We start from the raw sequence: 23,519 nt of genomic DNA, 5'->3' as shown, positions 1-23,519 counted from the left end.
CAATAAGTCGCGACTCTGATACCGCACTCTGAGACCAAGATGAGGTCAAGACTGCCCTCTTTCTATAAGACCTTGGCGAACGTCCAGTCTTACGCATAGCTAATCCACCTTACTCTATGTTGTGCTCACTCTCACCTTCTGTCTTTTCCATCTCACCCACATAAACTCCTTTCTTATTTCTTTTCTCTCTCTCTCTCTCTCTCTTTTTTTTCTTCTTTTTTTTTCTTTTTTTAGCCGACTCCGCTCGACAGCCTTACGATTTCTCTTCCTTCGTGATCTATCGTTCGTCATTAAATCAACAATAAATTATGCGCCAATTCGTAGGCTCTTTTTTTTTAATTTCTAAATATAATACTCGGCAGAGTATTATAAACCTACTTTTTTTTTTTTCTTTTTGCCAATAATCTAACTATTTCCAAATAATGTTTAGAGAATGAGAAGTCGTCATCAGTTGGACTCGAAAGCTCTTTATTAATCTCGTGTAAGATCCCGAATACCTTAGAACTCTGCAACTCCGGTAATTTTGTTACAGGTTCGACGAACTTTTTTCAACTTTCCCTCTGTTGGAAGGCCGTGAGCACGGATTTCGTTTGGAAAGCGAGCCGACGAACGATCGAACTCACGGAATTCACGAGTTCTCTGTATATATCTATATGTGTGTGTGTGTATGTATGTGTTTTAATTTCGAGCGTGTAACATTCGTTCGCCTCCGAAAGAGATAACGATAAGGAAACACGAGATTTCGATAGAAATGGATAGATAGAGTGTAAGAGTTTAAATCTTAATACAAACTAAATTTCGCAATTTATAAATGTTTTTACAGATCTGTTTATATCTTTGACGTATAAAGTGATTTTTTTTTATCTTCGTCTATTTCCGCCATGATAATACAAAGTGTTATCATTGAAAAGAAAAATCATTTAATTTTCCTCGAGCAGACTGGTGAAACGTAATGATACACGATAACGGGAAAGCTCGTCTTAGATAAATGCCATTTGATCGAGTTCTATTGTTTGTCTTGGATTGATTGTAAGCGAGCAAGCAAACGAACTTCATACATAAAATGTATAATCTTAACGCGTCCATTGGCCGACTAAACAAGAGTGTTATCGCGTGCTTCTTATTTTATTTTTGTTTCATACACAATCTACAAATCGTGATATCGCAAGTTGAAGCGTGTCCGATGGAAAAATCTTTAACTATAAAACGTTCCGGTGTAAAACGTATTTTCCGTTCACGATGTTGGCACTTGATATAACGTTATGTCACCTATCACTGTAATAACGTTTCTTTCTTTTCTTATTTGTTATTTTTGTTTTCGTTTTTTCCTTTTCTTTTTTCTTTTTTTCTTTTATTTTTTTCTCTCCCTGCGATCATCGAACGGATTATTTATCAAAGACGGATGGACTTGTGACTTTTCAATGTGAACTCCGTGTATGCATGTGCTAAACAGTTTATAATTAGACGGCAAAGACCGTGGAAGAAGACGAGGGAGGCTTGATCGGAGAGGTCATATCAACGACGATGACGACGATTGGTGGGGGCGGTGGTGGGGGTATCGAAGAAAGAAAAAAAAAAAAGAAAGAAAAAAGAAAAAAAATGAAGAGAAGGAAGAGAGAACGAGAAAAAAAGAAAGAAGGAAGGAAAGAAAGAAGGAGATAGAAAAAGAAGCGTGGAAGTAAGAGAAGGAAAAAAGTGAAGGGGCCTTGACCGACCCGATGCGTGACAATCGACTACGGACAACAAACGAGCAACAGGACTGAATCAGCCGACGAGGAATGTCTCCTTGTACCGTTATGTCGTGATCTTGCTGTTATACAGACCAACTGGACGGGACCGTCGTCGTAACATTCATTTAGCGGCTGAACTTAACGACGGAGAACTGGTTCGACTAGAGTCAGACTCTGGTCTAATACGATTAATCGATATTTCGAGCATCATTTCGAGATTGGTCCAATATCTTTTCTCATTATCGAACCTTCATTTTCGCCCTTGAACATCTCTTTCAGGGTCTCTTAATTCTATGAGGTGCACGATCTTAAAGAAAATAAAAGCCCAAGTTGCACAGAATTTTTTTTTAATATAAAAATAATGGGAAAAGAAGGAAAAGATAAAACGATCATTTAACATAAAGTATTACTCAATATTGATGAGTTAAAATGTATCCCATCAATTCATAAAGAGCTAAGCAAAAGTTGAGACAGTTTTTAATTCATTTAATTTCAAAGAGTTAAAAAGAGAAGAATGAAAGAGAGAGAGAGAGAGAGAGAAAGTCAAACAATAATCGGTAATTATTTTGAACAGAACATCATTATTAATATAATGCGATTACGTATTCATATATAATTCATAGTTTTGACCTAACAACGTTTATTTATTTAGTTCGTGTTTCTTTATCGCAAAAGATTTCGTTATCTGTAACACTCTTTATTATCAGAAATTTTCACAACTATTTTCATGACAGTTAAATAGTCATTAATAAATTTTTTGAGAATAATATTCGGTTTATTAACATTATACATAAATTATCAAAGACTTTGTATATCAAAGGTATCACGAGGAGTTATAATCCGTCGTTAGATATTAAGCCGTTCAGTCTTTTATCGTTTCGGTTTATTACACATTCATGTATTTTATACGCGTATTTAGTATTTTATTCTTTAGCCGTATACGCGAAGTTATGCGAAAACAAGGAAGGACTCGTTTTACGAAATCAAGAAACCTCAGAAAAATTTTAAAATTCTATGATACTTTAAAAGAAAGAGATTTCTTTGCCCGAAGAAAATTATAATTTTTCAAAGGATAATTTCATTGAAATTGTTAAATCTCTCTTCCAATCGAAATATAATTTAACCAATCTAATTGTTCGTAAAATTTTCGCATCTCCTAAGCGTAAATCACAAAGTTAACGATAACGAAAGAATTTCTTTCGTTGAATTTATTTAGGTCAGCTATTTGCCTTTCATACCTGTGACAATTCATTTCTAACAACAATAATCGTAGTCTCTAATGGTCGCGCTGCCACGACTATTTCGTCGTTTCGCGGAAGTTATTATATTATATAACGAAGCGTCACTTCCTCGTTCTCAGTAACGTGAAAAATAGATTTAAAACGTAGTACCGTGTCATCACTGATAGCGCACATCGAAAATTATGAACACCTTGAAAGTAAAACTGATATACCTATATCTACATACGTCTGCATATATATATACATATATATTTACGTATGTATGTATGTATAAATATATATATATATATATATATATATATATATATATATCGAATAATATCGTATTTTTATTTCATTTATATTATCGGGCGATTATATAATTGTCAGATTATTAGCATTTTAACATGTTCACAATGAAATATAATTCGTTAGTTGTGAACGCGAAGATAATTTTAAACGAGTAAATAAAATTCATAATGAATCGTAAGAGAAGTATAAAAAAAAAGAAAAAGAATTTATATCTAAAAACATTTATATTTGTATCGGAGGAGAGGATAACGACGAAATCGAAATACTCGTTCCTCGCTGGATTATCAATAATTTAATCAATTATTGGACTTATTTTTAATTATTATTCTCGCTTGTTCGCAAATGATATAACGATAACGAATATGAGAGACGATTATAAAAAAAAAAAGAAGAAAAGAGAAAAAGGGAATGGTAAGAAATAAATTAGAGAGGAGGAATCGATTCGGTGTCAACGTTTTATATTTTAAACAAAAGAGTTAAACAATAATCATCGAGACGAAAAGCTTCGAGCAGATAGAAAATTTGATGGTTCTAGTCCGATCGGTCAAGTGCTCTTAGTTTTATTCGACTCACGCGAGTCGTTTAAATCCATCACCAAGCGAGACACCTGTAATCGGTCGAAGAACGCATTCTTCACGCCATCCATCCATACACGAGCATCGCGTTAAACGCGCACGATGAAGAAGGAAACTCATTCCCACGCGTATTCCCGAGGACGCGTACACGAGCGAGAGCCTTCTTTACTCGTCTCTTCCCACACGTCGCGACGTCTGTCTCAAACTATGTGCGTTCAAATAAATTTGTGAGGAAGGAAGGAGAAAGAAAAAAGAAGAAATAATAAAAATAATAAAAAGCGTATTTCGTTCGAAAGAAAAACAAAACAAAACAAAACAAAAAGAAAAAAGAAAAAAGAAAAAAAAAAGAAAAAAAAATCGAAAGACCAGACTCTCTCGAGAAGAAGGCATCCCTCGATTTCACTCGCAACGATACGTACATATATTTCACTTTCCCCTTTGGAGATACGAATTTACTGGCTTCCAACTTACGTAAGGCCCATTTAAATAAGCGAAAAAAGAAGTGTTCATAGCGACGATAAATCGGTAGTTAACTCGAGCGCTCGTTAACGGACCGTCGAAATGTAGAAACGATCTGTAAGTACCGCTCGAAAGGCGAACTATTTTGAAAGAAGTTCAAGTAACGAGGATCGCCGATCTTCCGATCGCAAAGCAAAGGAAAGTATTCCATAGTGGTATATAGATATATCAAGAACTCCTCTGTACAAACTGGTTGCCCCCGTAGCGTAGCTACGATTTATTTGCTAATAAGAAAGCTCGATCGTTTCAGTTATGTGTACGCCGTGAGCGCGGAGTTGGCATTTGTAATTAGTCGCTCGTTAACGGCGGTAGAGTAATTACCTATCGATACGCCTTGTGGTTGTGATTGCCTTTTTATCTAATACAATGAAATGGGTTGATATCGGTTGGACATATCGGTGACTGGACCGTGCCGGCAATTTATTTTCTTCTTGGCAATAATCGGTCATCCCATCTCTCGAATTACCCAAGCTAGCCTTTCTGTGATGCGCGATGCTACCATTTCTGCTTTCTCCTTTTAACTATGCACCGAGATATTTTCATCGATAGTATTCATCGTTACCCGAGGGCTTCGCGCTTCGAATATAAAAAGAAATAAAAGATAGAAAAGAACGCTATCTTTGGTATAAATAATAATAATAATAATAATAATAATAATAATAATAATAATAATAATAATAATAACAATAATAATAATAATAATAACGTAGGCATTTGTTATGTTAAGCGATATAACTTATTTAACTCCATCTAGTCGGACAAGAAAAAAAAAGAATGACATTCTATTCGATGAAAAATACCGTATAGCATAAATACAGATATGAGATAGGTGCGAAGCGTAACGAAAATTATCACATATGGAAATATTTGAAATTATAGCCTTAGTAATCGTTCAAGCGTCGGGTCGTTTGACGTACACTTTTCAACATTCACCTGCCGTATATTAATTGTTTGACGCGAATTAACCCCCTTCGCGCGTAGGCGTTCTACATGACTCGCTCTCGTATGTCAAGAATGACCGTTTATATGCTTGTTTTACATTGCTACTTACAAAGCAAACTGGTTATATTTCTATCGGAGAAATGAATAAAATAAGAACGAGTAGTGAAGTTGACATTTTTCTACTTTTTCTAATCTCACGTATAAAAGCAAGGTGGTATTGCCTTTTTCTACGCTAAAATTAATAGCACCTTGCGCAATAGAATAGTGCGCCTCGTTACTCGTGTACATTATGATTTTAACGCTACCTTAGACCTCGAGTCTGTACTCGGATGCATCCGTGTGGCTATAAACTACGACAAGTAATTTATTCTATGGTGTTAGCAACGATTTTTATTTAAATGAAAGTAGCCATCAACGTTGAAAATGTTATAGGTTAAAACGAATTTCTCATTGCTGTAATTCAATTACAGTTTGAGTTGGTTAAGCGATATCATAAAAATAAATCAATAGAAGTCATTGAACGAATAATCGGTGGTTCCCGAAGTTTGTAAGGAGGAAAAGAAAAAAAAAAGAAAAAAAAAGTAAGAATGAAAAAAGGAAAGAAAGAAAAAGACACAGCGGTAAGACCTTATCTCAGATATAGTTAGCTTATCAGCACAAGCCGATGCTTCCTCGTGTTCAAAGTGTTATTCGAGATAGACTAAAGTACGAGAACGTTTAAGTTTTTGTACGGCCTCGCGTGCCTATCTCTAACAGTCGACTTTCTTAGTCTCGTTCACGCACTGATTATTTTAGGTAAAAAGCCCGAGATATCTGAAGAAGGATAGCGAGAGAGAGAGAGAGAGAGAAAAACTCTCGACTTCGGGTAAACGCTCTCGATCATATATGCGTGCGTATATTCAAAAGAGAAGGAAAAAAGAAAAGAGAAAAGCATGATGGCATCGGGTTCGAATGAAATTCTTTTATTTTGAAAATATATTAATGCAATTGAAATTCATAGATATGATTAAGCTCGATGGACATAATAGTCATAATGTTATTATACGCGATAGTCGAACGTGTAACACTGGTAGGAAACAGAAAAGAAAATTATCGATCCAAATGGTATTTCTGTTGGGAATAAAAAAAATAATATAACATTTACTTTCGTTTGATATATTTGTCATTAGCTATGCAAGAACCGTATGAATTTAAATTCCTTCACTTGGTTTACTGCCGTTAAACGAGCAAACGTCATTGGCAATACGCAAAAGAAATCACTGTGAATTTTTTCGTAATAACATGTTTCGTACATATATACATACGTATATACAAGGTTTAAAGAGCTCGTTTCTTTTTTTTTTTTTTTTTTTTTTTATTGAAAATCGATGAAAATTATACCCCTTGTTGCTAAGTCATTGGGAATGCGATTTAAAAAGAACATACATTAATTTCCATTGCATGAATTTCTTATCTCCATGCAAGTTGAATAAAACAGACGACTTTTTCCGAATCTTCTTTTTACTTTGAAAAGTGAAAAAAAGATAAACGTTATTGTTTACCTAGTAGAGACTGAATAGCTTACTGTCAAGAATTTAAGCACAAAGAGAATTCCCCGTAATATCACAGTTATGCAAAGTTCGTGGGACCGATAAGACGCATTTGCAGTGAAGAATGTGATCAGTAACGTATCATTTACAATGTGCATATATACATATATCACGATAAAAGCAAGATAAACATGTTCAAAAGTAAAAACATTTTTTGCCCTTAATTTTCAATTTATGTTTTATAGATTATAATTATGTTTTCCAATTTCATATTTTTATACAAATTTAAAATACATAGAATAAAATCTGAGACAAGCAAGTACTGGAATAAATAGTTCTATACGATTTATTTACTTTTATTTAACTCTATGAGATATGGACTCGAAAAAAAAGAAAAAAAAGAAAAAAAAGAACAAAAAAGAACAAAAAAGAAAAGAAAAAAGAAAAGAAAAGAAGTATTTGGCGTTATTATCACAAATCGATATTTTCAATAATAATTTTTCTTTAACGTACGACAAGTTAATACGTAATCTCGTAGACTCAACGACGTATCTGTGTCACGTGTCTCGATATAACAGCAACCAACGATTGCTATCGAATCGATGGGAAAATTATGTACGCAACGTATGGCCCGCAAACGAGTAATTAAATATACGTAACAGTTGTCTCCCAATGTCCGTTTGGTCTAATCGACCATAAAAACCTGTCTAACGCGTTGACAGATACGAGAATTTACATGGCCTTTGCATTTCGTTTAATGAAAATTCTTGCAACATGTATAGTATTGCAATTTTTGATATCCCGTCGAGATGCGAAAGCCGTTCCAATATCGGCTATCTTTCCTTTTTAGTTTATTTTTCTATTTTCTCGTTTTCTTCTCTTTTCATCCTTTACACATATATATTTATATTCCTTTTTATTTCTTCTTTTTTTTTTTTTTTTTTTTTTTATCGAAGATAATGATACAATACGACAAAGGTTAACGACATGAGCGTATTACATTTCAAATTTACATCTGGAATTACTACTTCAACCATCGGCTTTCGATTTCGCAGCGACCACGTTTAAGGATGTCCGACATGGTGGGTCAGTTTTACGCGGCTTTTTTGTGGTTAGATATAACACGATAACCACGACTAACATTGTTGCTTGCACAAGAACCAACCAAGCAAATTTTGTGTACGCGTTGTTGGCCATCTTAAAGTGTGCTTTAGACTCTGACGTGGTAACACCAAGTAATGTCGTTTAAAGGATCATTTTTATTACACGATCCGTTAGTTTTATGGCTGGGGCCTATGGCTCCCATACTCTCTCTTTCCCCTTCCTAAATTCTTTCTTTTTGTAACATATAAAAATCGTGAAACTCGTAAATCATTCTTAGGACTTTCGTCAATAATTTTTCAATCCGGAATTTATTTAATCATCAAACTTTCGATATATGTTATCGTAGATGTCCTCGTCTGTAATTGGGATCTCATTGTAATAATTTATCGTTAATTAACTTTCATGTAATATTTCTCATGTCATCATATTCGCAAGATCGTACAATTACCGACAATGAACTAACGATCCGCCTTTTCAAAATGTAATAATTAATTACAAAATAAAGCCGTACTAAATCATTCGAAATTAAAACCGTGGTAAAAGTTAGTCGGGGGACCAGTCGTGGAAGTGAAAGGCCGCGAGACTCTCTCATTTTTGTTGTTGTTTTCTTTCTCCTCTTTTTTCTCTACTTTTTTTTTTCTCTTTTTTTTTTCTTCCTTTTTTTCACAACTTCGATAGCAAGCTGCTCCGAGAGTTGGACACGAGAAAGGTGATAAAAGCTGGAGGGCTTGTTCCTCCAGGATAGAAGGGATGAGAGATATGATGCTGGGAAGGATAGTGGGGAGATGGAGGGGAGAAAAGCTCGAGGACTGTTTTCAACGTGTCGAGGAGATCGGACAAGACATGGCAAAGCAGGTGAAACGGTTCCAAACTGGTCTGAGGTGAGTTTGGAGAGTTGTTTTAAAGCCGGAGGTGGAAAGCAGCATCGAGCAGCAGCATTAACAGAGAGAACTGGTTTTGATAGAGTCTATGCTAGGCCGGTAGTACTTGAGTGCTAGTATAGTGGTAGGGGTAGAGCGATCTGTTTCGTCGTTGCTGGGGGCGGCGGCGGTGGCAGCGGCGACGGTGACGGCAGCGGCGACGGCGGCGGCAAGAAAAGTAAAGGAGTGGGGGTTGACGGCTCGTCAGAGACAAGCGATCCTTTACAGTTATAGTCAGTCCGGATCGGGCGCTCGGTTAGCCGCGACTCTTTGCTGCGTGTTCTTTGTTGTGTCGAATAGAAAATCCAAGGAGGCAGGTGTATAATAATACGTGAGCGTGCAGAGAGTACAGTGAACAGTGTTCGCGCATTTATAGTTCTTCCTTTCTCCCCTCTCTCTCTCTCTCTCTCTCTCTCTCTCTCTCTCTCTCTCTCTCTCTCCCTCTCCCTTTTTCTCCTTTTCATCTTTTTCCCTAATTTATACTTCGTACAAGTGGCAGAAACTCTGGAAAAGGAAATAGAGAATCCAGCACGATTAACGGTACGGCGTCAAGTTTTAGTTCACGTTAGAAAGGAAACGCGTGTGTTAGTTTTTTCATTCTTTCTTTCTTTTTCTTCTTTTTCTCTTCTTCTTTGTCCTCTTTTTTTCTTCTTTTTCTTTTTCTTTCTTTCTTTCTTTTATTTCTATCCCTTCGAAGTTTGTATTCGGCAAAAGGAGCGAGCATTTTGACATTTCGATCTAGCGGAACGCTACTTTCACATTCGATCATCTCCCATCGGCGATGGATCGGATTTACGGACTCGTAGTTTTAGAATGATCGATGAATCGTGACGTGTATGTTTGGTGTATGTCAGAGAAAGAGAGCGAAAGAGAGAGAGAAAAAAGAAAAAGATAGCCTGTTCAACGATCGACTTAAATTGGCAGCTGCAGGATAGGTTTCTCTGATAAAGTATGTACGCGCGTTGTCGATATAATTAGAACGAGGATTTAAAGATGTAGGAAGAAAGAGATAGAAACGTAGGAGGAAAAAGTGAAAGAAGAGGAAAAGAAGAAGGAGGTAAATGTGGAGAAGATACGGATTTGTCCAAACACACGGCGTCAAATTATTCGCTTAGCGCGTAACGTTATTTAAATTTATTCATGGACATTGTCCGCGTTCGCACGGAAAGTTTAAAGAGAAAGGAGATATCATCGTCATTGTTGTGTTGTTGTTGTTGTTGTTGTTGTCGAATGCGCGAATATAATTGTAAGGGAAATATAGAAGGAGAAAAAGACATAAATAAAGAGAAGAAAGTATCGTCGGGAGAAATACAAAATGTGAATTTCGCGGGGAACTTGCGAGGGAAATTGCTACCTTCTTCGGCTACCGAGAGCGAAAGTAAAAGTACACCGGTGTTGCTTACTTAACTCGCCGCTTAGTTCGTTCGTTCGTTCGTTCCTTCGTTCGTTCGTTCCTTCGTTCGTTAGTGTAGCGACATTTAAAGTGCACTTTCTAACGCAGTAGTTCGCGTTTCATCGTAGGATCCTTTTTTGAACGGCGTACAAGTTCGATACTCCGATGAAAAATCAACGGAGAACTCGTAAGTCTCGAACGAAAGCGTCGCGAGAAAAGAGGGAGAATTAGAAAGAGAGATAGATATATAGATAGATGGATAGATAGAGAGAGAGAGAGAGAGAGAGAGAAAGATACGTAGTTTTGAAATCGACCAAGACGATACCGCTACGTCGTAGACAACGCGCTCGTGAAAGTACTTCCAGTGTGGTACGACCTACCGGTTTCTTTTGATTATATGAAAGTCCGTGTCAGCGAGAGAGAACCGACCAATCGTGAATGATTTTTTCATCGATGATAATAAGCGCGTCCTTCCGTAGACACGTGTCTATAAAATTTTATACATAATAACAGCATATATTTCGTTTCTCTTATAAACTCGAATAGCGTTCATATTATCTTTCATTCTTTTTCTTTTATCTATATTACTATCGATTCAACTAGAAAATAATTGGAAATTATTTTCTAGTTGATATATTCTCTGAAATGAAAATATCGTCGTATATGATAATAAAAAGAAGTTACAACTGCATTCATTATCTTCAATTAATATAAACACATGTAAGAAAAAATAAAAGGTACATATATAAATAGATAGAATTTATTATTGATAAAAACACTCGCGCGAGCTCGACCGCTTGTACGCGGATATGACCTCGTAACACTCATCGAAGACTCTTCGAGAGACGATCGCAATGAAAATGGGAAATGGAAAATGCAAACGATGATAACAATGACGTTCGTGCCCCGCGGTCGTAACGCGCGCACACGCGCGCACGTCAAGGCGTTCGAACGCCTTGAATTCCCCGGATTGGCGTGTTTCTTTCACCTTCTCCTTCTCCTCCTAACTCCGTCTCTTCGTCATTATTTTCTTTTACTTCGTCGTTTTCATTTTTCATCTTCGACTTTGTATTCGTCTTCTTCGTTATCATTATTCTCGTCTACTCCCACATTTTCTTTCTCTTATACATTTCTTTCCTTGTTCACAATTACATGATCGTGCACGTCAACAGGCGCCTTATCGACTTTACACCTGGACAAGCAAACCGATAAAAACTATCGACATATTTTCGATTGGTTTCGTTTAATTAGCTAGCTAAGTTAATCGTTAATCTAAAATTTCTTCGGAGAAGCGTTCGTTCGATTTTCAAAGAAGCGCAGCGTGAATCGTCAAAAAGGCGCTCACCGATGTCGGATCGAAGGCCGTACGCGAGACGGAGGCGTCTGGGAAAAAAATTAACGAGTGAAAGGAGAAAGGAAGAGAATCTCGTCCGTAGCTCGCTGCTCTCCACCGTTTCTCTCTCTCTCTCTCTCTCTCTCTCTCTCTCTCTCTCTCTCTCTCGCCACGTTTCCATGAGCCTCTTTTCTTCTCTTTTTCTCTTTTTATTCATCCATGCGCTCCGCATAACACAAGCTCCGCTTGTTGTTAATTATCGCGTGCATGCTTACGGAATTAAATAGAATTCCCTCGGCCAAACTTTCAACACACGAAGAGCAATGCATGTATTTCCTCAAATTAATTTATATAATTTTTACGTCTTCGTAATCAGCTCACGATGATTTCAAATAATTTCTTCTTTCCGTGAAACTCTCTTTTCGATCGAACGATTCGATCAAATTTCAATTTTGAATTCGATTTAGTCGATCGAGATCGATTTTCCGCGTTTCTGTTTACAACTAATGCGCATCTTTATCGTCGAAGTACTTCCTTCTCGCATCAACTGGACATAAAGTTATATAAGAACGGTATACACCGACGACGAGCACTAACAATTACTTTCATAATCGGCAGCAGGTCGTACGTGAGTTTCCGATGCAGTTTATAAAACGTTAACCGACCGGTTACAAAAGAAAAAAAAAATTTCCTTCGTAATATTCCAAATGAAATTCCGTTAGGAATGTAAAAAATTGGGCCCAAATTATTTAACGATCAACTTGGAGAGATTATTTTTCTCCTTGCTCTTTCTCTCTCTCTCTCTCTCTCTCTCTCTCTCTCTCTCTCTCTCTCTCTCACTTTTTTTCCTTCAGCATCGATTAACATTTAATCAAAAAAGGAATAATCGATCATCGATCTTAAAACATATATACTCAGACGAACTTCGAACTTTAGATTTAAATAGCATTTCAAAACTTCTTTAACCGGATTAGTGTCCTATACCTGTATTCGTACACGGATGTTTCTTTAAGCGTCGATATAATCAAAGATTCGCTTGATAAAAAGATCTCGCTTGTTAATTAATCGATCTAACTTTTGCACGATCGCTCGTTTCAAGATATACAAACATTTTTTAATATGTCTTCAATCATTTTGGTTCACACATTGAAGGAATATGACGATTCGTATATTTAATAACGTTTTCTCTCTTGTAAATACCGTATAATTTGGCACGTGTTGTAGAAAGGGAGTAGCCACATCGGGACGAGTGTCGGTGCAACATCGATGAATTTATAAAAGGGCTCTGAAATGCGAGAATGTTCTCTTTGGAAAATCCGACAAATGACAAAGAAGCCAAACGAATATATTCTTAACTAAAAAAGAGAAAGGAAAAGAAGAAAAGTTCTTTGGGAAAGATCCTCAAGAAAAAGTTAATGTTAAAGAAAATTTGTCTGAAAAGGAGAGATCGGAAGATTTTATGGTGAAAAAAAAAATACCCCCACCCCCTCCAAAAGAAATCGGTGCATCTTCTGGAATTGAAAACTTGTAGATCCGAGTGACCGATGGACGTGACGGAAAAGTGACGCCATCGACATTGCGGAAAAAAGTCAGCTGCTAAAGGTAAACGATCGTTTCTTTTTTACATTAACATATTATTTATATATATCCTTTTCTTTTTTTCTTTTTCTTTTTTCAATAAAAATTATGAATTACTGGATGATTTAAATAATTTCTCATTTCAATTATTTGTTTCGTTGAAAGCGATTAAATTATAAGGAATGACTGAACGTATAAAAGATGTTTCACTTTACCGAGTAAGGAGGTTAATATTCGCAAAATTAAGAAAGAAATCGTAAAAATTATTTAGAGACTTTGTATTTTGTATCTCATGTTCGATTAATTATGACATTTATCACTCCGACGCGTTTCGGTAATTAGGAGATTACACTTTGAGCGGAACGTTGCCATTTTTGCTAAACAAGCGTTCTTTATGAACGGTGTATAAGCGTTATTTTATGTCAGAAGCAGGAAACCACAACTCTCCGTTAAATTTTTTCACGATCGAAATCTCTGTCTCTATTTCTTTTCTCTCTCTCTCTCTCTCTCTCTCTCTCTCTTCTAGTTTCACAACACATTTCTTCAAATCATAATAAGGAAGGAAGCAGAGTAGTCGAGACGAATTTGCAAGATCGAAATTCTTCGAATATTTGTCTCGCACTTCACTTTCGAAACGTTTAAAAAGAAAAAAGGAAAAGAAAAGAAAAAAAAAAATATATAAAAAAAAAAGAGAAGAGAAAAAAGAAAAGAGAAGAAAAAGAAGAAGAAGAAGAAAAAATAAATAAATAAAATAAAAAGAGAAGGAAAGAAAGAAAGATAGATAGATAGATAGAAAGAGAAAAAAGAAATCGATTATAATTTCGTTCGTGTTCGTTTGAGAAAATCTCGAAGTTTGCGTTCCCTTGTAATGCGCATGAAAAGTATTCACGTGCGTAGGACGACGCGACGAGAAGCGAAATACGCAAAGACCGGTAACGTTTGGGAAAGGACGCCGACTGCATTCCACCCGAATGAATTCACTGACCGGATCTATACGGACGTGAGTACGATCTCGTTGAGTACCGAAGGACCGCGTGTATCCTGTATTTTTTTTTCTTCTTTCTCTTTGTTTTCCTTTTCTTCTTTTCTTTTTATACCGTGTATATCTCTTTTCTTCCTTTTTCTTTTTCTTTTTTTTTTTTTTTCTTTTTTTTTCATTTATTTCAAAGGAAAAAATTCTCGAGCAGATTTAACGAGGGATAACGAAATTTATTCTGTCAAGAATCGTATGTTTAATTACTTACACATGCGTTTTATTCATTCGATGTTTATAATATGGAGCAAGCTAAATGTAAATACATAGATAGATTGGTACGTATAAATTTGAGGTCAGCTCTGAATCATTTAAAAATCAAAATGTTACCGACGGAGAAAAGATATCTTAGGATTCTCTTGCTATTTGCATCCGTCTAAAGACAGTGGGCGGACAAGTGGAAAAGACGGCGGACATTCGACTACGACAATAATGCATTTTATCTTGCGATCGCACGTTATATTCTATGAGAGAGGCCTTAATAATAGTGCGACACATTTAAAAGCCGTTTCGTTTAGAGGTAGCCGAAAATACCTTTCTCTCCTCTCTTCTTAGTTAGCCGACGGATCCCAGGGAAACGTGCCTTTCGACGAGTCGAAAGTCGGACCATCTTTCTACGAACAACTGACACACCAACTTAATCTAATTGGAAACTAGTTGAAAACTAATTGAAAACTAGTTGAAAACTAGAATCGTTCGATCGAACTTACATTTCCTTTCACGATCGACTCGCAATCATCATTCCACGAGCTTTCTATATGATTCTGTATCTTATATTTATTATTTATGTATTTATTATTAGTATTAATCGATCCAACTAACGTTATCGCGCTATTGATGAATGTAAAGAAATCTAAGGCGGTTGTTAAATCAATCATTAATGAATCATAATTTTTAAACAAACCGACCTTCATAGATATCCTTGGAAACGAGAGATTGTACGAAAGTCGGTGATCGTACGTAAATCGATTATACGGCATTCTAAATTTGTCCGAGAAAATGAAAAAGTTACGTCCGATAGCGGAATGTTCCACTTTCGAAAACTGGTCGGCTTAAGAATTAATATATAAAGTACGAAATCCAAATGCGTATAGTATCAGTTCAAACCGGTTCGAAACTGTCCAACTTTTATATATCGTTGATTAGTTTTATTAAAAAAAAAAAAAAAAAAAAAACAAAAAAAAAAAAAAAGCAAAAAATGAAAGAAAGATAGATCGTTGACCTCGCAACGTATATAAGATTGTAAGGTAAAATATTAAAAATATTATTCGCGATACTTTCTACAATGTTCGATTCCTTTTAGCGTTGAAACGACGAAGTAAATGTGATTTGTTAATTATTCATTTAGATTTATTTATCGAAGATGTGAGAAATGAATAGAAATTCTTGGTAGCGAGAAAAACACGGGTTATCCCAAGTTTTATTATCTGTTCTTGCTCCTCCTCTCCTCGGTTCTTGAGCAGAGTCGTTGATAGTCTTTCGAGACGGTTAAAGCACAGACAGTAAGATTTTCAGGGAGATCCCTGCAACGACTTATATATCTTTCGTTTCATCGAAACGTTTTAACTCCTACGTATTTACGTGTCAAATGGCGAGACTCACGAATACGTACAAAAGTTCTTATTTCGTTTTGACCGTACGATCTCTTTCGATTCCTCTACAATATTCTAAGAAGAAAAAAGACACATCCGTCTTCGCCAGTAAATATCTCTTTATCTCCAAGTGTTCTTCGTGCAATCGATATTCTTTGAATTATCAAGGAAGATTAGCAGGATTTATATAAAGATCCAATATCTTGGTCGGAAGTATAGCTTTTTTATTTCGTTTTTTCTTTCTTTTTTCTTTCTTTTCTTTCATTATTACGCTCGCTCTTATACTTTTCAACGATGTGATAAATGAAATGAAAAACAAAAAATCGAAAGCGCATCGAACTTGGGTAAAAAGCGGAAAATATATCGTCTACATTCATTGAATAAAAAAGTGTTAAATGTATCGCCTATATTCATTGACCTCGATTTGAAATTATTGTTTATTGTAATATTCATGTCGACTGGTTAAAAATTATACGCTTGAATATGTTTTATGAAGCACAACGAATATACCGGATCGTTATGGTATCGATAAGCGACGATTCGCGATTGCATTATAAAAATCGAGCTGTTAAAATGATTCAAAACCAGATTGAGAGGTACAACGTCGGCGATGTGAACGGACATTTTTACTTCTTTACGAGTGCATTCGACCTCGCCAAGAGATACGATCGGCGGAATTTATCTTACGAAGCATTTTCTTTGTTACTATCGAAAGTGCGATAACCTGTAGGAAACGTTATTACCGGAGCAACCGTATATGTAACGAGCGCGTAACTACAGGCCTATCCATTATATCTGTCATTATTCCTAATCGTTAATATGCTCATAGTCGCAAACTTCCTACGTATTTGCATTAAAAACGTTTTTGCATTAGGCTTATTTTTATAGAAAATCAAGATAGATAGATAGATTAGATAGAGAGAGAGAGAGGGGGGGGGGAGGGAGAGGAAGAAAAGATCGTGAAAGAGAATTCTTTTTATTTATATATATATATATATATATTTTTTTTTTTCTCTTCATTTATTGTCCATTAAAACTCGTCAACTATCGACTTTGTTTTAAGAAAGTTAAAACTTTAGAATTTTAAAAGCCATTTAGATACTTTCATAATCGACCATGTCCATCTTGCCATTATCGAAGCTATTGACATACTAGAGAAATATTATTGCTACAATATTACACAACGTTCATGGCGTAATAATAAAGCGAACTGTGTAAATTCGTCACGACGAATGTTCCGATAGCAATATGAATTTCCTTATTTTCAACGCGATATACACACGTCAATATTGTAACGTTTAAGCTTTAATTTCTATCTATATATTTCTCGTATTATCGATATTTCGTTATTTTTTTTTGTTTCTTTCTTTCTTTCTTTCTTTCTTTCTTTCTTTATTTATTTATTTTTTCTTCTTTTTCAGCAGGTGGCTTGCGTCACGGCTTTTGTCAAGATAATGCGAAGCCTGGAAAGATTGTCTGGTAGCGATCAGGATTGTGGTGATCAGGAGATGTACATCGATTTGGACGACGCTTCCGTTGACTCGCTTACAGGAAAACGGAGTCGCCATCATGTCGTTGGCACCGAGGTATTCCCTTTTCGATAACTCTTGTTAAATATTTTCGTTTCATTCATTAAAAATAAAAAGGAAAAAAAAAACAATAATTATTGAACGACACAGGTTAATTATATGCGATAAGTAATATCATAATTAATGACCGTGCGTGTATGTGTGTGTCATCGAACGTCGATATACATAAATTAAGAATTTTGTTGGATCTCAAAGTGCGTCGAAAAATCATAGAGAATATAAAAAGGTTTAAACTTTCGATAACTCGTCGGTTAGTAAATAAATTCTTTATCAGTACGCGCTATGCAGCGGCGTACGGTAACAAATTAAGTTAGATATCACGACATTCTTAATCTTATCAATTGCGTTTTGAGAATTCGTTCTGCTATTAACAAACGTCAGATTGTATTTTAATTCCTCGATCGCAATCAACCAAATCTCGATTTCGAAAGTTATTACAGAACGGTGGTTCGATAGTTGACGACAAAAAACTTACACGAACGATACATCTAAGTAATTTTACTATTTCACTTCTCTTTTTCTCTCTCTCTCCCCCCCTCTCTCTCTCTCTCTCTCCTCTTAGACATTTCATTCCGATAAAAAGTTTGTGACGAGTAATTTGAAAAAGGTCTCACGTTACTAAATTTTAATTTTATTGTCAATGATTTGAGAATTTTATATTATGTAATTGTTATGATCAACTTTGAATCGTTGATTATCGATGATAGGAATCTTTGTTTTTTTATTCTTTTTTTTTTTTTTTTTTTTTTATTTTTTTCTTTTTTACTTTTTTTGAAAACTTCAAGGATCTTATCGAACAATTGGCGTTATCTATTAAATTGATTACTTAAATTGATTACTTGATTACTATTGAGGAGGTGTCACGGTATTTTGATCAGTAATTGACTTTTTCATTCGTTACGTATCATTTTCAAATGAAAAGAAATAAAATGAAGAAAGTTTATTATGAATAATCGAACTTTGATTTATCTGTTTTCGACGTAAATGAAGGTGGGCGAGGAGAGTGACAGCAGCGGTAGCGAGAGGAGCCCGAAGCAAGCGAAAAGAAGAAATCGCGGTGGACCACCGACGACACGGAGGCGGAAGAGCGGAATTTCTGCGCGCGAGAGAAACCTCAGAAGGCTCGAGAGTAATGAGAGAGAAAGAATGAGGATGCATTCGCTTAACGACGCGTTCGAGGTAATCCTCTCTGACCATCTTCTTAACTCCTCCCGCTATCAAATACACGCTAAATTGGAGAGAATTTTTGAAGAAAATAGAAGACCGTCACGAATATCTAACGCCGTTTCAACTTTAATACAAATCGTTTTTCAGCAATTACGCGAAGTAATACCACACGTCAAAATGGAGAGGAAGCTAAGCAAAATTGAAACTTTAACATTGGCAAAAAACTATATAATGGCATTAACGAACGTGATATGCGAGATGCGTGGCGAGGAACAACCCTACACGTAAGTATATAAATATATATGTATATATGTATATGTATGTACATATGTAATTCTTTTTTTTTTCGATCAATTGAAATAAACGTAAAGAGGAATAAGAAATTCGTATCGAAGAAGAAAGGAATGACGTGAGAATATGTATGGTAAAATCTCGATTTCCATTCGACGTGCGCCGGCAAGAAAGTTTCTAACTCACGAAATCGACGTGAAATCCTTTCGTTTCTTCGGCAACGATAATCGACTTTTGCGACGCGCATCACGATCGTCCTCATCGTCATCGTCGTCATCGTCGTCGTCGTCGTCGTCGTCGTCGTCGTCGTCGTCGTCGTCGTCGTCGTCGTCGTCGTCGTCGTCGTCGTCGCCGTCGACGTCGCCGCCGTCGTCGTTGTTTTCGAATGGTGTCGACATTATTTCTCGTCGACTTCGCGTTACGCTTCATCGCCGTACCTTTTTTTTATATTTTCTTTTTCTTTTCTCTTTAATTTTTTTCATCCTCCTTTCGCTTTATAACATCGATTCCAAATATTCATCAATTTCCTAGATCAAGAAAAACTTGCAAAACTCTCCACGTTCATGCAAGAAGTTCATATACATGTAACATTTATGTATAATATATAAATGTATGTATGTACGTATGCACGAGTACAATAAATACTATACATATATATGTGTGTATGTGTGTGTGTGTGTATGTGTAGAACTAGATGCATGAGACGTTAACGCATTACGATGACAACATTTATAGGTCATTTCATCTTTTGTTTCGAACAAACGAAGATCTATGTACAATGTCTATTATATCTTACGATCATTGCACATTGTCATCGGCAAGTTAATTATACGTACGACATCGTACTTTACATGCTTGACGGAAGGAAAGACGACGTTAAACGAACAGCATGAAGTTTAAATATGGAACATCGCAAAACGAAGATGAAGACGATTTATGGCGATTGTATGTTTGTGCAGTCACTTATACCAGCTTGTCTATCCTACGCGTCTCTACTTCTTTTTTTTCTTTCTTTTTTCCTTCCCACCGGCGAAAGAGACACACGTGCTTCTATTTTCATTCTCTCTCTTTTTCTATATCTTTCCCATCGTTACTTCATCCTTTATTAGTCGATCTCTCGAGGAAAGGTAGCACGTTAACTTTTCCTCTCTCGTTCCTCTCACGTGCTTTACTGCCTGTTTTGATCTACGTGAAAATCTTCACGATTTCGTAATCGTAGTTACAATTCGCCGTACATAGCTCATTCATGTCAGCGGAATTTCACCTAGCAATATATTAAATCTTTTATCGCACGGTACTTTTTAACGATTTGTGGATTTTCAAAAATACTTTAAATGTACCCACGACTTAGGTGTAATTTTTCTTTTTTTTTTTTTTTTTCATATTCATGATTTTTTTCCTACAACAATCATTAGATTTCTCCTTCTTTTAACGTTAACGTTAACACTCGATATATAGCTAATTTATCTACGTAATAGTTAAACAAAAATAAAACGATGTAGACGACCCCTTGTAATTTTTATTTCTTCATCGATTTTCACCGTTATTTCGACACATAGTTTTCACGTGGTACGGAGAACCACTCGCGCTGAAACTCGTCTCTCCCAGCGCGCGTATGCACGAACGATCGATGTGCATGCCTGTCACGGCTTTCGTCGATCGTTCGCAGAATAATCGAATGCGTGTACTCTTTTTTTTTTTCTCGCGTTTCGTCGAATCGTGCGAAATTGTTCGAATGTTTCCGCAAACATCAGCATCGTGCGTATCATAGTTTCCATTTTTTTTATTATTATGACTCCGACAATTTTCTTTTTCACGAGTTCGTTACGATTTTATTTATCTTGATTACAAGAATAAAAACTTTTCTTATTTCAACTTGTAACAAGTTAAACATCGAGGAATGAAAGTGTGATGAACATTGAAATTTTTCTTGCAAATTTATAAAGTTTAGAATTTTCTCTCCTCTCTCTCTCTCTCTCTCTCTCTCTCTCTCTCTTTTATGTTAGTCCGACGATCGATAACGATCTTTATACGCTCGATAGCGTTTACATGGTATTCTCGACATAGACCACATTTCTTAAACTTTCGTAAGAAAGTTGCTCGTGGATGGTACCTTTGCATCGGTATTCCTCTCGATTATCCACATCGTAATTAGGTCAATCGACCGCTCAACCATTCCTTCTTTCCGCTTGCACCGCTATAACGGCAGATCCGTGAACTCGATGCTCGACTCGGTATTCACCTTCGCGCTCCTCTTACCTTTCTATCAATTTCGGGAAAGGAAATCGTACGATTGAAAAAAAAAAGAGAAAAAAAAAGGAAAGAAGAAGAAACGTTCAGAATGCAAATATCACGTCTGTATAGTACATAAACTCGTTTGAAAATAGTCGATAACGTTGAACGACTTAGCAAACATGATTTTTCGATAAAATCCATTTAAACGATGCACGAGTCACATTATTCGTTATCTAACAATAAGCCTTAAACTGAGACTCGAACGGATATGCCTGGAAAATTTTATTATTATTCAGAAGAACGTATAATAAATAAATAAATAAATAAATATATATATATATATGTATAGTTAAGTTCTTTTCAATAAACGAAAAATAGTTCTTAAGAAATATTTTTTTCTTTGCGTACTTTTTCTTTACAGCCGAGAGCTCTGCAATTTTACTTTCCGTAATTCTTTTTTTCTTTTCTTTTTCTTTTTTTCACTTTTTTCTTTCTTTTATCGTTTTACTTTACAGACTCACGAGTTATTAAGTTATATAAATTCGTCGATAAGTTATAGTACACTTGTACGACGAACTCGATCGTAATGTCTATCGACGATTCGCAGACTTTCGAAACTGTAAATGCTTGCTGTATATACATGTATATATACAATTATGTTCCCAGCACCTATGTACATCTCGAATATGCAAAATACTATATTTTATTCTGTAAAATTATAATCGATTTACTCGAATTTCAATATATATATAGATACTTAAAGTATTACAATCCGTCTAACTTTTTGTACTATAATTAACATGTTATTAATATTTATAATTAATAAATACTAATGATAAATCATGATCGATGTCATCGATGACTTCTGCGCGACTTCTTGCATCATAATAATTAAATACTTCACTTCATGAACGTTGCTCAAACGAGATCCCATTTAAATTTCTTCCAACATTTTCGATAAACTTTGTTACACTTCATAATATCTGAATCAATGTTTGAACGCTGTTCTCCTTATATTATTTCTCTTTTTTAACATTTGTCATTGACATTAAAAACGTTAAAGTGGTATATTATCAAACGACCTTTGCTTTATCCGTTACCGAAGTACTTCGTGCGGATATTATCTTGTCGTTTGCCGAAATGAAGCGACTCGGCTTTAGTCCGGCTATTTCGATTGGGATCTATCGCGAACAAACACGTACGTATCAAGTATTAAAAATATATATTAGCAATAGAGCAAACACGAGCCGAGGAGTAGAGACCGTTCTGTCAACTTTTTCTTTTTCTTTCTTTTTTTTTTCTTTTTTTTTTTTTCTTTTTTTTTCTCTTTTGTTGTTTTCTTTTCTCTTTCTCATTTATATATACATTTTGTTTGAATGTAAATCGTAAGAAAATTTCAAATATAAGAAAATTATAATCTCGACGAGTCGAAACGAGTAATGTCAGTTGCAACGGCTAATGCAATACTTAATCTTCGTTATATGCAAATGACGAAACGATTTATGATATCAGAGTCAAGGATGGGAAAATACAGGCGCCTGTATTTTCTGTTAAAGGGTTGACGCACGTCATTCAATCTATCTCCAAGAAATCCGACTTTCTTGTTTTCTTTTTTTTTTTTTCCTTTCTTTATCATGACTAGACATGATGACGTTACGTTTGCATAATTCACTTCAGAAAATATAACAATCGTAATCTGACTACGATTTAGAATTTGCGATCTTTTCGAGATGAACTTTTTAATTGAATACCGGTTACGTAATACGCGTGATTACATCACTTTAAGTAGCAAATTAATCGCGATGCATTAAGTAGATTAAAAATACATGTTAGCACGCGTTATAAATTTATTTTAATTACTATTACATACACGATTTATTTTTATGTAAACGGATAAAAGGAAAACAAAACGAGAAAGGGAAAAGAAATATGATAATTCACCTTTTAGTCGAAACTTTCACGTGGCAACAATAATTCCCCGATAATGCCCACATTCGAAAGAATAAATCAGGAACAATTATAAAGTGCATGGAGAACTATTAACGTTTATTAAAACTTTATTTCGATTTCGATTATTAATGATAACGCCGCGCGAGGCCAAGGATCTCGGAGTCTTGAAAATTTGAAAGTGTCAGTGGTGATAAATCATGATATCCCGATTTATCGACTAGCAGTTGAACGATACACGAAGCTCCGCAAAAATAAATCTCATTTAAAGAGACTCGACTGTGAAAAACAGAAAAATGATTAGACGCTAAGAATTAATATTCTTACAAAGGACGAATCGATCATGTCTCGTTCCTGATCGCTTCGGAGAACTAATTGCATCATGTACATACGTTCATATTGTACGCATGTGAATAATATTTATTTATCTTTTTTCTTTTTTTTTTCTTTTCTTCCTTTTTCTTTCTTTCCTTTCTTATGTTTTATTTTTTTTTTTTTTTTTTTTTTTTT

At 35.4% G+C, this 23,519-nt stretch overlaps 1 protein-coding gene across 6 annotated transcripts in view; it reads left to right on the top strand.

Moving 5' to 3' along the window:
- Positions 1–8,639: 8,639 nt before the first annotated feature.
- LOC124432992 (protein dimmed-like) overlaps positions 8,640–23,519 on the top strand; it is a 15,146-nt gene continuing 266 nt past the window's right edge. The window contains exons 1-6 of one of the 6 annotated variants that reach the window (XM_046982450.1): positions 8,687–9,391; positions 12,802–13,179; positions 17,202–17,366; positions 18,360–18,548; positions 18,684–18,820; positions 19,563–21,404. In XM_046982450.1, coding sequence (XP_046838406.1) covers positions 17,235–17,366; positions 18,360–18,548; positions 18,684–18,820; positions 19,563–19,653 — 549 coding nt within the window. In that variant the 5' untranslated portion in view covers positions 8,687–9,391; positions 12,802–13,179; positions 17,202–17,234 and the 3' untranslated portion in view covers positions 19,654–21,404. Of the gene's footprint in view, positions 9,392–12,801; positions 13,180–14,052; positions 14,156–17,201; positions 17,367–18,359; positions 18,549–18,683; positions 18,821–19,562; positions 21,405–23,519 lie in introns of those variants that run through there. The other 5 variants (XM_046982448.1, XM_046982447.1, XM_046982444.1 and 2 more) reach the window with 5 other exon arrangements.

Source organism: Vespa crabro, chromosome 2 (assembly GCF_910589235.1).
Source record: "Vespa crabro chromosome 2, iyVesCrab1.2, whole genome shotgun sequence".
In the NCBI taxonomy this organism is placed as follows: domain Eukaryota; kingdom Metazoa; phylum Arthropoda; class Insecta; order Hymenoptera; family Vespidae; genus Vespa; species Vespa crabro.
The sequence above is the reverse complement of the archived record's forward strand: the minus strand, read 5'-3'. Positions and strand labels throughout refer to the sequence as shown.